General features: G+C 44.4%; 1 protein-coding gene across 1 annotated transcript; it reads right to left on the bottom strand.

Annotated features, from left to right (window-relative positions):
- Positions 1 to 4,873: 4,873 nt before the first annotated feature.
- Positions 4,874 to 12,692, bottom strand: LOC114034951 (zinc finger and BTB domain-containing protein 16-like; the record flags this gene model as incomplete). Its single annotated transcript, XM_027850780.1, has 2 exons — positions 4,874 to 6,737; positions 12,512 to 12,692. Coding segments are annotated over 2 exons (411 nt in total), but the record flags the coding sequence as incomplete, so codon positions are not given.
- Positions 12,693 to 16,762: the final 4,070 nt, after the last annotated feature.

Consider the following 16,762-nt stretch of genomic DNA (forward strand, 5'->3'; position numbering starts at 1 on the left):
GTCATTCGAAGGTCTTCCCTCCCCATCCCCCATCCCCTCAAATCCTCAGTCACCCCACAAACAGCCACACACTCCCAAAGTTTAATCTCTATCTTTTGCATTCAGCTCAGTAGTACCAGGGTTCTTTACTAAAAATGGAAGTTTATTACTACCAGATTTTGCTAGTAGGAAAAAGAGAACTCAGAACTTCAAGATTACGTGACAATGTGGAGATGAATTAGCTCAGGTCTCCCTTCCCACCTCCACGACATCCCAGCTAGGGAAAGAGGCCTTACTTCCTCAGCTACACACGGCAGAAAAGGTTATTTTTTTAAAAGGGAAAGAATTTTTAAAAAAGTGACAGCCCAGCCAGAGACAACTGAATTAACTTTATTCTTTTTTCTAACTGCAGATTCAAGGTATACAACTGAACATTGCTATTTTTCTTATGAGACTTATAAATAAAAATACAAAAAATGTTCACTACAAAAAAATCTACTGTTAGTAGGATGTAAAAAATATTCTCTTTGCTATAGAAGGCACAAACTTCACTTAGTGACACATGGAGAGAGAAAAAAACCTGCAGCAGTAAATTCATTTTTTTCTTTTTTCTTTTTTTTTCTCTTGTCAGAAACACTGAAGTTACAAAGAAACGCGTCAATCTACACGGAACGAAGGCAGATGCGGAAAGCTGCAACCCGGACCGCACAACTTCGAGCGAACTGCTTCTGTACTAGGACAGAGAGGGCTGGCAAGCAGGACTGACTGCGAGGGGAGAGGAGGGAGGGCAGGGAGGAGGGGAAAAAAGGAAGGAAGGAGGAGGGAGGGAGAGAGAGGAAAGGAAAGAAGAGAAAGGGAAGAGAGAAAGAGGGAGGTGGGAGAAAGACAGATTTTTGTACAAAAAAAAAAGGAACCAGTAAAATTGAAGAAACAAAATTGGGCAACCTCCTAAAATTAGGCTAAGAGGAGGTGCTGAGGTAGACATTAACTAGAACATCAATTAATTAAAAACACTATTTTGTAATACAGAGCAATCAGGACTGGCACTTGTGCTGTCGCGACGTAAGACAAGCCATGAAAACAAAAACAAAAACAACAAAATGAAAACAAAACAAGAAAACACCCAAACCAAAAGGCTTAGTTTTGCTTGGTCCAGCAGGGCGGCGGCCCTCAGTGCTATAACTTACATATATATTTATATTTATTTATATATATATATATATATATATATATGGATAGGATTCCACAGTGTTTTACTGTGGATTCTTAACCTTAAAAAGATCATGCATAACACTATGTGAACAAACACTATGATAGACACCAAGAGGTTGGTACCCTGTCTGCACAGTGGGATGGACCAGGGTGGCCTGGGAGGGAGGCAGTGTCATGCTAGCTGGCCTAGTAGCCATTCTCTTCCTGCCCCCTTCCCCCTCATCCCACCTTCCAGTTTCTCTTTCTATTCCCCTCTTCTGGCTCGCTCAAGATTTCTTCACCACCACCATTCACACCAAAGCAGAGTTTGTCCGTGTGTTGTTGTTATTGTTGTTTTCCTGAAACATCCAGATAAATACTTCCATTCTGCCACTGGGCACCCTGTGCCTGGAAGCTTCAGGGCAGTAGAGGGTCCAGGAGGGAGGAAGGAAAGGAGGAAGAACTAGGGAAGTGGGGAGACAAAATGGATCAGGGAAAACAGACCCCAACACTCCCAACTGATCTGACACCTTTTCCCTCTGGGGCACAGTTTGGTCTTTATTATTATTATTATTATTATTATTATTATTGTTTTTTGTCCCAGATCACTCACATCCCGGTTCCTTTGGATCCTCCTCCATCAGGGCTTCAGAACATGATTCCAATCTTCCCAAGGATGGAGCTCAACGAAGGCCACCTCTCACTCCCCAAACAGGGAGCAAGCCCATGGTCCTCCTCCCCTCTCCTGGGACATCCCTGCAGCTGGTTGTACCAATCAATGGATTCTAGAAAGGTACCATACACTTGTGAGGAATTGCAGCAGTTTTTTTTTTCTTTTCTTCTAAACATTGAAAAAAAAACTGTTCAGGCACAAAGATTAAACAAGCCTATGTTACATCCTTGGATTGTACTGAAATCAGGGAGTCCACAGTGCCCCCTGGTTACCCAACAACTATTTTCCCACCTTTTTAAATTTTTTTTAAAACCACCACATCCTTGGCAACTATTAAGCGGAAGGGGTTTGACTTGTTTATATCTCTCTCCATATATATAGATAGATCTATATACATATATATATATATATATATACAAACACACATATATATAGATAGATATATTTTATATATGTCTATCCTATATGTACATAGGATATTAATGCTTCAAATGATTGAGGGAGCAAACAGGAAAGGCAGCACATGAATGTGAGGGGAATGCCACAAGTAACCTAGGAGGACCAAGAGAATCACAGGCTGTGAGGCAAGAGGAAACACTCAGAACTTTTCTGGCTTTCCATGTGGAAGAGTTTGGCTACAGATGTGTAAGGCAGTATCCAGCAGGAGCTGGCTGTTAGCAGTAGCAAAGCTGAAGGGATTTGGGGAGAGGGGAGAAAGGGGCTGGGGGGGAGAGAGAGAGAAGAAGAGGGGAGGAGAGAGGGAGAGAGAGGGAGAGAGGAGAGAGAGAGAGAGAGAGACAGAGACAGAGACAGAGAGAGAGAGAAAGAGAGAGAGAAGGGGAGGGAAGGGAAGGGAAAAAAAGAGGAATAGGAGAGAGAGGGGAGGAGAGAGGAGGAGAGAGAACTCTAGCTGGGAGAAAAGGAAAACAAAACTCTGAGACCCAACTGGAAAGAGAGATAAGTCTCTCTTCAACCTCCCAGTCCCAAATCCTCCTCCATTCCTACGAAATTCAAAGGCCCAGGCTTGTGTGTCCTATTCTACAAAGGCAGAAAGTTCAGAATGTTTTCTCACTACATTCTACCCCCAAAGCTAACCAGGCCGTGGAACATTCAGATCTCTCTTTTTAGGCTGGGGGATAATGGGAGAGAATGGGGGGGGGTAGGAAAAAGTAGGTTTTGCCATCCTCCAAACTTGAGTTGTGAGTGGCTGGGCCTCCACGGGGTGGTGAGTATAGTGCCAGTCCAATGCAAACATGTTTGTGAAACACCACAGCTCACCCTGACCCCTTTCTGGCTAACCCCCTGAATCTGCAGAGTCCTGGGGGCATCAGGGAGGCAGCTGGCTCTGATTTAGTACCATCCAATTCTGTAACACCAGATTACTACAATACTGCATGATTTCAAGACACAACTGCACACACAAAAAGCACCCACATTCAGCAGCGCGCACGCACACTTTCATTTTTGTTTTTGTTTTTTTCTTTTTCCCCATTCACATTGCAAAAGGAAAGGGCAGCGTTCTGTGAGAACTGACAAAGGAATTAACAAATATTACAAAAATATTACACTTTGTAAATATCAGCTCAACCCTCTCAGCTTTTATGAAGTGGGAAGGGGTGACCCAGATTAGATGGGGAGGGTCTAGAGATATTGGGGGTGGGGGAGAGAAGGAAAGTTGCTAATCCTATGGAATAGTTTGATTATTTCCCCATAAAACTGTGTTATCTTTCTTTAAAATCCTTGTTTCTGGGATTTGTAGGACCAGGTGGCCATTTAGTGCTTCCTCCTTCCCAGGGAGAGGGAAGGGGCCCAGGGTGAGGAACCTTTAGTGCACAATGAATTTTCTACTATCTGCCCCTCCCCAAAATGATACCACTCTCTTTTCACATTATAAACAAAACAACTGTCCTAGTCACATATTTCAAGTTTAACTTCTTTTTTTCCTTTCCAAAGCACTAAGTCTTCATGCTAACTGCAAAATAGCACCCTCCCTTGACCTCCACCCCCTGCCCCAGACCACTGACTGGTCTTACTTATCATGTGATTACTCCTCCCCACCCTCCAAAACCTGTCCCCCTAGTTTTAAGGCCTTCAGATTAGGTGGACGAGGTTGAATGGGGTTGTTAGGAGGCATAAAGGCAGGGGGATGGGGGGGGGGTCACAGCAGCACCCCATCCCTCCAACTTCCCTTTTTTCTTCGTGATCCTCCCCGTCACATACAGCTTCCTTAAAAATCACTTTTTAAAACATAGATAAAATGCAGCCACAACTTTCCCAGAGAAAGACAAATACACATACACACACTCACACACAATCATTGCAAATAAAGCCTGAGATGAAACAGCAGCCCATCCCAAAGCAAACACAAATATTGCCAATGTGCTTTCAAAATTGGGGGAGGGGAGCAGAACGATGGGATGGGGAAGACGGGAAAAGGAACAGAAAGAATTGGACAAACGAACATAAGAGGTAGCTTTCAGAAAAAAAAATCCCTCCCCCAACCAAAACCAAAACAGACAAAATAAAACCCCCCAAACAACAAAATCTTAGTTTCCCACCAGACTGGCCTAGGGAAAAAAATACCAGTTTTGGTAATGATAATATACACCAAGGGCCAGAGCTACAATAATCTAAATAATCCAGACCTGGAAGCCTGAATGACCACAAGTGTGGGAAAGGTTGGCTTTTTATAAAGGAGTTTGGGGACGGATTTAACCGTACGGACCTTGCAAATGGCCTGGCTTCACTACTGGGCAGCTCCGCCATACTCACAAAGGCCAGGCTGGTAGGTGACTGTTCTAAGCCCCTGGGGACTTCCAGCTGAGTCCTCCCACTTTCCCCTGCACCAACAGGACTTTACTCTCCCATCCTGAGCATTGCCATCCCTTGGCCCCTCCAGGGGCTGGGGGGGGGGGTGGAGAGAGGAGGCGGACAGGGGATAAGTAGTGGGTGCTATGGGGATGGAAGATTACAACAAAAGTTTGTAAAAACAATTACAACTTTACACAAGAAAAAGACCACCCCCTTCCCTTAAAAAAAAAAACAATAACAATAAAAACAAATCCACACATACATGGGGGGGAAAGCTCATGAGGTCACAAAAAACTGAGGTAATTCAAGTACAATGTGCTAAACGCAGAAAGAGAATGGGGGGGGGGGGGTCATGAAGAGAAGCAAAATGCAACGAGAGTAAAAAGCCTCCTCCTCCTCCTCCTCCAATCCTTGGCAGATTCAGGGGTGTAGCAAGTGGGGGAAGCAGGCCTGGATTAGAGAAAGATGAAGCCCAGGTTTTATGTACCCCAGTACTGTCCTTCCTGGAGGACCTTGGGAACCACTGGGGAGCTGTTTCTCTGCCTTCCTGCATACTCTAAGAGACCACACAACACACCCACCATCTTCCTCCTCCAGATGTGGAGGCACACTAGGCTTGGGGGTGGAATGTGGAGATCCTCTAAGTATTTCCCTTAGGAAACAGCCCATTACTGTACAGATTGTAAGCTCCTTGACGACAGGGATTGTTCTTTTTTTTTTTAAATCTTTGTTATACCTGGCACCTGTCAATGCACATAGTAGATGCTTAATAAATATTTGTTCTTAAACTGAATTGTGTGTACCTTCCTCAATAAAAATTGAATGTGGGATTTGTGGGGTGTGTGTGTGTGTGTGTGTGTGTGTGTGTGTGTGTTTTCATGTTTCTTTTTTTCAATTTCTAGGGACAGTCCTGGCCCTATCGGGGCTAAGGGAGGGCTGCTGTTCTGTTTCTTGCTATTAGGAATAGCAGTATGGCAAAGTGGGTGGGGATAGGCTGAGTCACACATCACAGAGAGTTGTTCCTAAAGGAGAGTTGGGTAGAGAGGGTGACATTTCACCCCTGGAAGGCTCAATATATAAGGGGGTGTCTAGAGACTTTGGGTACTAGAACCTAAGGAAGGTAGTGTGGGTGGGAAGGTAGAAGACAACTTCATATCACCAACAGGGGATTACTAGATATAAAGAAAGAGAGAAGAAAACAGCCAAGATTGAAGTGTGTGTGTATGTGTATGTGTGTGTGCGTGTGTGCGTGCGTGTGTGTGTGTGTGTGTGTGGTGAAGGGCACAGGACCTAGTCAACCAGCACTGTTATTCTACAGCAGATGACAAACTCCATCTACCCTACCATCCAATCCCCTCATCCCCAGCTCCAGATCTGAAGTCCCCCACCCCTCAACCTCTGTCTGGGGAGAGTCAGGCAGCAGTTGTGTGGAGATCAACAAGCCTGCCTAGCTCTGGGCCAGATGTACCCTACCCCCACTTCCCTAAACTTGGCTCCCGGTCAGAGGAAGAAGGATTCAAGGCAAGGATGACAGGGAAGAACACAAGAACACCATCAAAGCAGAATAAAACACCCCCCCACACAAATGAAAATCACTTAGACTGTCCCAGAGTGGGCCACACCTGTGACCTGAGGCACCTAGCCCCATGGCATGAGCCTTGAGAGAGAATCTTGTATAGATACCAAGGTCAAACACAGTTATCAATCCAGTCCTCTTTTTCTTCTTTTCTCTTGTGTGTGTGTGTGTGTGTGTGTGTGTGTGTGTGTGTGAGTGTGTGTGTGTGCGCGCGCAGTCCTTCAATGATTCCATCTCTCTCTCACTTCTCCCACTTCCTCCTCCCCTGGAGCGCCTTTCACACGTAACACAGATAGAGGTAAGTCTTCTCGATCCTCCAGTCAGGTGGGATCTCCTCAGGCTTGTGGCCCTTCATGTGCTTCTGCATGGATGAGAGGCTGGGGCAGTACTCGGTGCAGATGGTACACTGGTAGGGGGAGGCGCCATTGTGTGTTCTCAGGTGTTTGATCATGGCGGAGTAGTCCCGGGAACGCTGGTGACAGAGCTTACACTCAAAGGGCTTCTCACCTGGGAGGGGACAGAAGGCAAAAGGACAAGTGGAAAAGAAAGATGGATCAGATGCTCCAAGAGACTCTCTGTCCCTACACTCTACAGCTTCCCAGAAACCTCTCTCCACAGTAATGGTGCCTTCTCCTCCCTCCTCTCCCACTGAAGGGAAGGGGAATCAGGAAAGGGACCAGTGAGGTCCTTCACAGAAAAGACGGTCAAGGAGTCCCACTGCCTAGATTGTAATACTTTCCAGGCCAAAAATTGGCGTGGGGTAGGGTTAAGGAAGTGATACTCTACACAATGGTGGGAGGAGGATAAAAGTGAAAGTCATGGCTATTTAATTTGTTTAGACCTGGCAGACCCTTCAGGTTTCCTCTGGAGTTATTTGAAGTCAAGGAGACCCTGGCACTCAGTGTGACCAGGAGACAGAGAGGATGGGGACCTGCCTAGACAATGTTAAACCCTATCCCAGATTCCCCTATTTCTTCCTTCTGCTACAGCCCCCTGGAGCTGAGCTGAGGATCAGAGGGAAACTTGCTTCAATACAGTAATTAACTGGCCAGCCGTCTGGATATTGATACTCACTCTGTGCAGAGGACCCACAAATAATGAAGTAATGAACAGCCAAAGTGATCTAACTATCGATCTGCTATTTACAATAGTTACCACCAATGCATTTAATGATCTGCCAGCCCCAGCCACATCTTGAGCAAAGGGCTGTAGGAGCCTTGGGATTCCAGTGGCCTTTGGGTTGCCGTGGGCACCAGCAATGAGGATTTCCTACCATCCTCTCCAAGTATCAGGAGGCTCGGTACAGTTAGAGCTCCAAAAGAATACGAGTGAGAGAACTGAACTGTGGGCACGGCCTCCTCCTTCCTGTCTGGCTCTTTCCACAGACAGACTCCCTTAAGCCAGCAGGACTGTCCAAAGGTCACTGAATCCCTCCCCCTGCCTCTCAACAAGCCAGCTCTCTCCATTCCAATGACTGATAAGAGGTCTCTCCTGTGCAGAGGAGATGACAAAAACTTTTTAGCTTGCCAAATTGTAATGTTTCTTATTTCTTGAAGCAAGTACATACACACACACACACACATATACACACATACATATATATACACCCACACACAAAGACACACATGTTCTATGATATATAATACACATATAACACATACACATATATACATATGCATGTATGAATGTATGTATGTGAGTGTGTGTCTACATGTATGAAAATTCCACTTCCCTCCAATCTTCCTGATGGAACTTGGACTGCTCTGCTTGTCCTTTCCTCCAAAGTAAAAGCTGCTGACCCTCCTGGACAAAACAAGCCTTATTTTTATCTCAATATATCCTGCCCTCAACCTAACCTTTAACTATCTTAGCCTTAGTCAAACTCAATCCATCTTGACCCCTAACCTTAAGACTAAACTCAACCCTCAGGCTAACCTCCAAACTAGTATTCAGTTTGGCCTCAATTCATTTTAACTATTCACTGTATAAAACCTACACTGCCCACTCCCCTTTCCTGCATCTCTCTCTTTTTCACCAACCAATTTTTTTAATCAACTTTAGTTACTTTTTATTGTTATTTCACTTTTTTTTCAGAGAGCATGCATTATAAATGTATTGTTGTCTGCTGTATTAAGTAAAAATTTATTTCTTTTTTTGACAGGATTTTATTTTATTTTTTATATTCTTTTAAATAAATTTTATACAGAAGGTCTATTTCCCCCCAATTACATATTTTTTAAAATTAATTAATATATTTTTAGTTTTCCACCTTCACTTCCATAAGCTTTTGAGTTTTATCCTGCCTCTCTTTCAAGAGGCCCCTCTCCCGCCAAGATCTACCCACCCCTTCCACTGTGCTCTCTGGAAGGCCTGCTCCTAAGTAAAAAACCTGCTGTCATCTTAACCTTTTTCCCTTTATCACTGCTTCCATTTTTTTGCACTAGCTGAGAGACCCTACTCCCTCCTGATGACATGGTACTACTGGTCAACCTTTCTAGCACTTGTAATTCCACGTTTAATTTGCCCCTCCCAATTCACTGGTTGTCAGGGAAGTCAGAATATTCCTTGTCCCATTCCTCTGCCCCCAACTTCTAGACTCTCCTCTACCACCATCACTCAGTGACGTCTTTCTTTGAGGTTCGTTCAATTCATATTTATCACCCAGTCAAGATTCTAGTAGCTACTATCTACAGATCTCCAGGACACTCTCCTTTCTTCCTCAACGAGTTCAGAAACTACCCCAGTCTTTCTCCCCTCTCCAACTCCTGACCTCATACTACGGGACTTAGGTCAATAGGCAGGTAGATAGACAGACAGACAGACATCTAGATAGAAAGACAGCCAGGAGAAATAGAAAGATAGAAAGATGGATGGACAGAGAGATAGACCAAGAGACAGATGGATGGATAGACTCCCTCTTTCCTTAATTTACTCAATTCCTATGACGTACTTCTCCATCCCACCTCAGCTACACAGAGAGGCGGTCCTATCCTTACTCTTGCCATCACACGTAAGTCTTCCACATCCATGCATGAACTCTGAAATGCCTTTATCTGATTTTTGATCCTTCTATCTTTTCCTCTGCTTATATCTCCTAACCCTGTTCTTCATCCTCTCAGTGACTTTCCATTCTCCCCCTCTAAGTTTTTTTCCCAGGCTATCACCCTTGCAATGGCTACACTCTCTTCCCTTCCCTACCCTGATCACTCAAAGAACCAGTTCAATTCTACTCTATCTTCTAGTCAGAAGTCCCGTGGCTCTTCATCTCATCACTTATCTTACCCTGCTAAGTGCTCAGCCTTACATTATACCCATCACCTACTGCCTTTGCTCCTATTCATGGGTTGCCAAGTGAAGCTGGAGAAAGTCAGTCAACTAAATTGACTGGTCCACTACAAATTTATGTTACATCATCTCAGATAGGTCTTTACTGTGGTAAAACAATCCTTTTACACCTCCCTAACTCACTCACACTATCCCCTTCACTGTCCTCAGTGGTCAGAGGAAGTATTCAAGGCAATGGTGACTGGGAAGAACACTATATAGCATCAAAAAAATAAAATTAATCCCCCAAAGGAAAGTCACTCAAACTCTCATGTAGTGGGGAGAAGAGCTAGGCCACATCTGCCACCTGGGGTACTTGGCTCCAAAGGCTTTCTAGATCTTTTTATCCCTCCTTAAGTCTCCCATGGATCCCTTTCCTCCACCCTCTCATCTAAAAAAATTGAGGCCACTAGCTGAGATCTCCCTCTTCTACCCTCCTGCTCATCACATATCACTCAGATGCTTTCTGCCACTATCTCCGCCTCCACCTCTGTCTTACATGAAGAGGTGGGAGCCATCTCCAGTCGTCCTGACCCACATCTTGCCACGGGATCCAGATGGCTCTGGAGGAGAGAGTGAGGCTGGCGACTTTGCACTAACTTAAATCCAATTCACTTACAAGTCATGGCATCACCTTCCTGGTGTCATGGTCTTCTTCAAGAACAAAGGACAAACAACAACATGAAGAGGTGGCCCTTCTCCTTGCTAAGACAAACCCTGCTATGTGTACAAGTGATCTCATCCCATCCTGTCTTCTCTAGTAGATTTCCTTCTCTATTCTCCCCCACTCTCACTAATCGTCAGTCTCTCCTTCTGTACTGGCTGCTTCCTTGTTGCCTACAAACACAACCATGTCTCCCCCATCCTCAGAAAAACCTCATGTTTCATCCAACCCCACTGTCATTGTATATAACTCCTCTCTTTTATAGCTAAACTCCTTGAGAAGGTCATCTTCTCAAGGGGTCTCCAGTTCCTGTTCCTTTCTTCTCACTCTCTTAATTCTCTGCAGTCTGGCTTCTGACTTTATCACTCAACTGAAACTGCTCTCTCCAAAGTTACCAATAATCTCTTAATCACTAACTCTAATGGCCTTTTCTCATTCCCCATCCTTCTTGACTTCTCTGTAGCTTCTGACACTGTTGATTTCTCTTTTCCCCTTGATTCTCTTTTCTCTAGATTTTTATGGCACTGCCTTCTCCTGATCCACCCTCTACCTATCCAATTGCTCCATTCTCTGTCTCCTTTACTGGGTCTTCATCTATATTGTGCACGGTCCTTGGCCCTCTTCTCTTCTTCCAGCTCCCATTGATTCAATGATCATTTCTAGGCAGATGATTCTCAGATCAATTTATCCAGTTCTAACCTCTATCCCGACTTCCAGTCTTGCATCTCCAATTTCCTGTCGGATACCTCAAACTCAATATACCCAAATTGAACTTGCTATCTTTTTTCCAAACCCTCCCCTCTTCCTATACTCTCTATTACAATCCTCCCAATCATCCAAGGTCTCAAGCAATCATTGACTCTTCACACACCCACATCCAAACTGATTGCCAAGTCCTGTTGTCTCTTCTTTCACAACATCTCTTGTATGTACGCCCTTCTCTCCTCTGATGCTGCCAGCACCCTAGGGCAGAACCTTCATCACCTCATATCTGGACTACTGTGATTATCAATTCTCTCTCCACTCCACTGTATTCTGCACTCAACTATCAAAATATCTTCCTCTACACAAGTCTGACCATGTCACTATCACCTCTACCTTCATTCAATAAACTTCAGTGGCTCCTTACCACCTCCTAGATCAAATATAAAATCCTCAGTTTGTCTTTTAAAGTCCTTCATAACCTGGCCTCTTTCTATTTTTCCAGTCTTCATGCACCTCATTTCCCTCCCCATTCTCTGAGATACAGTGACACTGGCCTCCTTGACATTCCTTGTACAGCACATTCCAGCTCTCAAATCATGCATTTTCACTGGCTATATCCCATGTTTGGAACTCTCTCTTCTTACCTCTCTAACTCTTGGCTTCCTTCAAGACTCAGTTCAAATTCTATCTTCTTCAAGAAGCTTTTCCCAGGCCTCCTTAATCCCAGTGCCGTCCATCTGAGATTACCTCCAATTTACCCTGTGTATCTTGTTTGTGCTTAACTATTTGAATTACTCTTGCCATCACACGTAAGTCTTCCACGTCCATGCATGAACTCTGAAATGCCTTTATCTGATTTTTGATCCTTCTATCTTTTCCTCTGCTTATATCTCCTAACCCTGTTCTTCATCCTCTCAGTGACTTTCCATTCTCCCCCTCTAAGTTTTTTTCCCAGGCTATCACCCTTGCAATGGCTACACTCTCTTCCCTTCCCTACCCTGATCACTCAAAGAACCAGTTCAATTCTACTCTATCTTCTAGTCAGAAATCCTGTGGCTCTTCATCTCATCACTTATCTTACCCTGCTAAGTGCTCAGCCTTACATTATACCCATCACCTACTGCCTTTGCTCCTATTCATGGGTTGCCAAGTGAAGCTGGAGAAAGTCAGTCAACTAAATTGACTGGTCCACTACAAATTTATGTTACATCATCTCAGATAGGTCTTTACTGTGGTAAAACAATCCTTTTACACCTCCCTAACTCACTCACACTATCCCCTTCACTGTCCTCAGTGGTCAGAGGAAGCATTCAAGGCAATGGTGACTGGGAAGAACACTATATAGCATCAAAACAAAATAAAATTAATCCCCCAAAGGATTAATGTCCCCCTCATCAGAATGTACACTGCTTGAAGGCAGGCACTGTTTCCGTCTATAATTTCAATAAGACCCTTTGTCTGGCCTCAAGCTGCCAACTATCTATTTCCTACCACTTGTTATCCCCCCAAACTTGGAGCCCCAGTCCCTTGCATGTCTCCTTCTCCCCAGGCTCCCTATCTCCCCCCTCAGCTGGATGATCCTCATTACCTGTATGGACCCTGTAGTGGGTCTCCAGCTGGTGCTTGAGGCTAAACTTCTTTCCACAGCCATTGCATTCATAGGGCTTTTCCCCCGTGTGGATACGTTTATGGCTCTTGAGCGTGCTCTCATCCCGGAAACAGCTGCCACAGAATTCGCATTCATATGGGTGGTCACCTGTAGGGGCACAAAGGGTTGATGTTGTTCAGTCATTTCAGTTGTGTCTGACTCTTTGTTACCTTATTCAGGGTTTCCTTGGCAAAGATGTTGGAGTGGTTTGCCATTTCCTTCTCTAACTCATTTTACAGATGAGAATCTGAGGCAAACGAGGTTAAGTGACTTGCCCAAGGTCACCCAGCTAGTAAGTATCTGAGGCCGAATTTGAACTCAGATCTTCCTGACTTTAGGCCCTGTGTCCCATCTGGCTGCCCTACAACAACAAAAATAACAATTCCTTGCCCTGATTCTTTTAGGACTGTAGGGACCGTGGAACAGACAAGAAGAAGAACAGAAGTAACAAGTTAGTTTATCATCTCCATTGTCCCAAAATACTTATAGTGCCACCTTTGCTTACATGGGCACAGCTCCTGCCTGCTCTCTGGGCCATGCCCATGAGTACTTTACTGTAGAGTACACCCCTTTCCCAGAATATCTAGAAGGTTTCGTGAAGGAAAAATGAGACAGGTTCAAAAGGTGACCAGAATAGAGGCCTTTAGAGAGGAGCAGCTCTGGTGCCCAAGGATAACATACAATGATGATGATGATATTTTTATGTCCCTGTTATCTATATGATAAAATATTATACTAACACTTCTACAGCACTTTAAAATTTATAAAGCACTTGCCTGGAGGCAGTGTATTTATTCCCCATTTTACAAATGAGGAAACTGAGGGTTACAGAGATTAAGTGACCTGCCTATATTAATGAAGTAGAAGCCAAGATTTTAATCCAGGCCTTGTGACTCCATGTCAGTGCATCTCTGCTTTATCATACTACCTCTCCTAAAGCTTTGTCCCTTTAGCTAGGTGACTCAATGAAGAAGGTGGAGTGAGGCGGACCAGAGCTCAAATTCTGCCTCACACTTCCTAGCTGAGTGACCACGGGCAAATCACTTATACCCTTCTAAGCCTCGGTGTCCTCATCTGTAAAATGGGAATAACATGACCTCCCTTACAGAGCTGTTGTGAGGATCAAAGGAGATAAAATTCGTAAAGCACTATATAAATGCTGGCTATTATCTAATTTATCTATTCTCTCAAGCCAACAAGTTAGCTTAGGTTATGAGTTCAGGGTGAAGGATTCTTCAACCTTTTACTGCTCTCAACCTCGTGAGAAACCTCCTTGGTCCACGAGAAATAATTCAAACACGTTGGCTTGGGGTTGAAAGCTCTCCATAATTTGGTTGCAACCTAGTTTTCCAGACTTACTACAAATCATTTTTTCACGTGGTCTACATTTTGGCCTACTAAGCTGTTCCCCAAACTCAACATTCCATTCTTGTCTCCATGTATTTGTCTCCCATCACTGACAGGTGCTCCTTGCTCACCTCCACCTCTTAGAACCCCTTAGCTTCTTTCTAGTCTTATCTAAGGTTGTGCCTCCCATAGCAGCCCATGACTGCCCCAGCTAATATTTTCTCTCTCCTCAAATTATCTGTATACAGTGTAATCTCTCTGAAGAATGAAAGATCTTGAGGGCAGGGGTTATTTCATTTTTATTTTTGAATTCCTATAGGGCCTTGTACATATAAAGCGCTTTAAAAACATCTGTCCAATTATAGCCTCCCCCCACCAATCCCATCAGTACCCTTCTCATGCCCAACAGCACTTGCCCCTCTTTAGCACCCAAGATGGTTAGAAGAGATGGTCTAGGGCCTAACAAACTTGGGATTTCGTTCCAGCAGTGGGATCCTCTCAGGATGAAAGGTGAGAATTCCAGCTACTTACTTATTATGGGAGTGAAGGAGCAGACAATAAAGACAGATTGATCACCCCAGACTTTGTTCATGAATATTTAAATATCGCTGATTCGTCTTGTCACTGTAATTACAATTTCTCTGGGCTGCATCTCCAACAACCACAGTTTATGGTAAAGAATGGCTCTCTGTATTTCACTTGTCCCTCTGCAGATGTGCGGGGCTGCCAACCGTGTAATGTCCTCTGCATTTCATACGTTTTCTTCAGCTGCTGAAGGTTTAAGTCATCCACAATGACCTACGTTTTTTCATTATTCCCATGTCAAACTGCACTCGTGCCTGGGCATAAATTGTCCCTCTCGTTATAGACTCACATGCCTGTGCCTTCACTTCCTCTTTAAAATGATATTTTACTCTCTTTCCCTCTCAAATGTTCCTCCCGACCCCCACCACCTCAGGCCTCTAACCAAACCTCTCCCCTCCCAAATTAGGGCTCCCATGTCCCCATAAATCCTCATCCCTCCGATGACTCCAAAGGGTTTTTAAAGCTCTGTGGGGAGCGGATGCTGAAGCTTGCTCATTCACGTACTGTCTTTGGTTTGTGGGAGATGTCATGCAAATAGCTCTGAGGACTTGAAGAAGGGAAAGAGGGCCCTAGCCATGGGTGGTAAGGAAAGCTGGGAGAGCAGAGAGATCCTTCCTGTTCCCTCTCTGACCCTGGTCAGGTAATAATTGATGGGAAGGTCCTGGAAAGTAAATGATGACCAAGTAATTCCTTCAAATACAGATCTTGAGAGCTGACCAAAGCCTAGGCATAGGGTTCTTTGTATGTCATGGACCCCTTTGATAGTCTGGGGAAATATATGGATGGACCCATTCTCAGAATCATGTTTTGTTTTTGTTTTTTAAATGAAAGTAATTGAAGGAAATGCTAAATTTCAGTTACAGGTTAGTGAAAAGAAAGATGGACTTCTCCCCCATCTAAGTTTAAGGACCCTTGAAATCTATCTGTGGGATCCAGGTTGAGAAACCTTGACCTAGACAGTGACCCACCCCCACCTCTACCCCCTTAACTCCTTCCCTTGCTAGGGCCAGATTGGTAACAAGAACCCTTGACTTCTTCAAATTTCAAGTGGGTTTGGTTCAATTCAGTCTTTGGCATTAACCAGCTATGTATGTTTGTGTACATACGTCTATGTACATAGACGTGTACATAGACATACACACACGTGTACGTACGTCTGTGTACATACGCACTGTCTAAAGACAATGTGGGTCTTTTGTACGGACCCATGTGGCACTTGCCTCTCTGTATCTGCCTGTGTGGCTGTATGTCGCTGTCTCAAATCTAACTCAAATTTTCCATTAATCTCCAATCATTAGAGGTTTAATCAAGGATTCAGCATCCTCATTAAGATATAAATAAATAAATTAAATAAGGACCATGAAGAATCCCAATCAGGCCAGTAATTAAAAGTCATCTGGGGCCACTCAGCAAGGACCTGCCAACTCATATTTTTTCCTCTAGAGGCCATGATAGTTTAAAAAGAAGGAGTGGTGTTAAGTCTCAGTTGTATATCTGTTTGGATTTTGGTGAATTTAATTTTGAATTAGATTACATGTTAAATTACTTTAAATACAGAATCTACAGCCTAAGGAAAGAAAAAGAAGGTGATTGGGAGAGGGGGCCATGGAGGGGGAGGAGACACAGGGGAAGAAGTTTGGGAGAGAAACAGAGAGAAAAGGTAGGGTGTGGAAGAGGATGTAGAGAGAGATGTCAAGGCACCAAGAGCACCTGGCCTGAAATCCTCTCCCCGAGAGTTAATCGTGTCTGAGTCTCCATAATGTACACAAAACTGGCTGCAGAACTAAAAATCCAATTTGCGGTATGTTGATTAACTCCGTAGCCTTCTTAATGAGCTTGACATTAAGTGCAGGACAAACGAGACTAATTAGAGCCCCCTCTGGCCTGCACAGTGCACCTGTGACCCCCTGCTCTTAGATCTCGTTACCTGATGGTTTCACTAGCAGGGTCAATCCCAGACCCCATCCTCCCTGCCCCCACCCCTTTCATTTCCCTGGCCCTTCTCTCCCACCCCCTTCCTTCTGCACAGCTGAGAGTTTATTATATGATGAGCCGTATGAATCAGGGATTCATCAATGCCAAGAGCTCGGCTGGACTGACCTACCAAACACAGCTGCGGACGCTAAACACACAGCCCCAGCAGCAAATGGGCCGGGAACAACAGAATATTAATGAGGCATTGTGTGTGTGTGTGTGTGTGCGCGCGCGCGCGTGTGTCCATGTGAATAAGTATGTCCAGACACATGGATTCATGACCGT

This window comes from Vombatus ursinus, unplaced genomic scaffold, assembly GCF_900497805.2.
Source record: "Vombatus ursinus unplaced genomic scaffold, bare-nosed wombat genome assembly UNPS02009152.1, whole genome shotgun sequence".
Lineage (NCBI taxonomy): Eukaryota > Metazoa > Chordata > Mammalia > Diprotodontia > Vombatidae > Vombatus > Vombatus ursinus.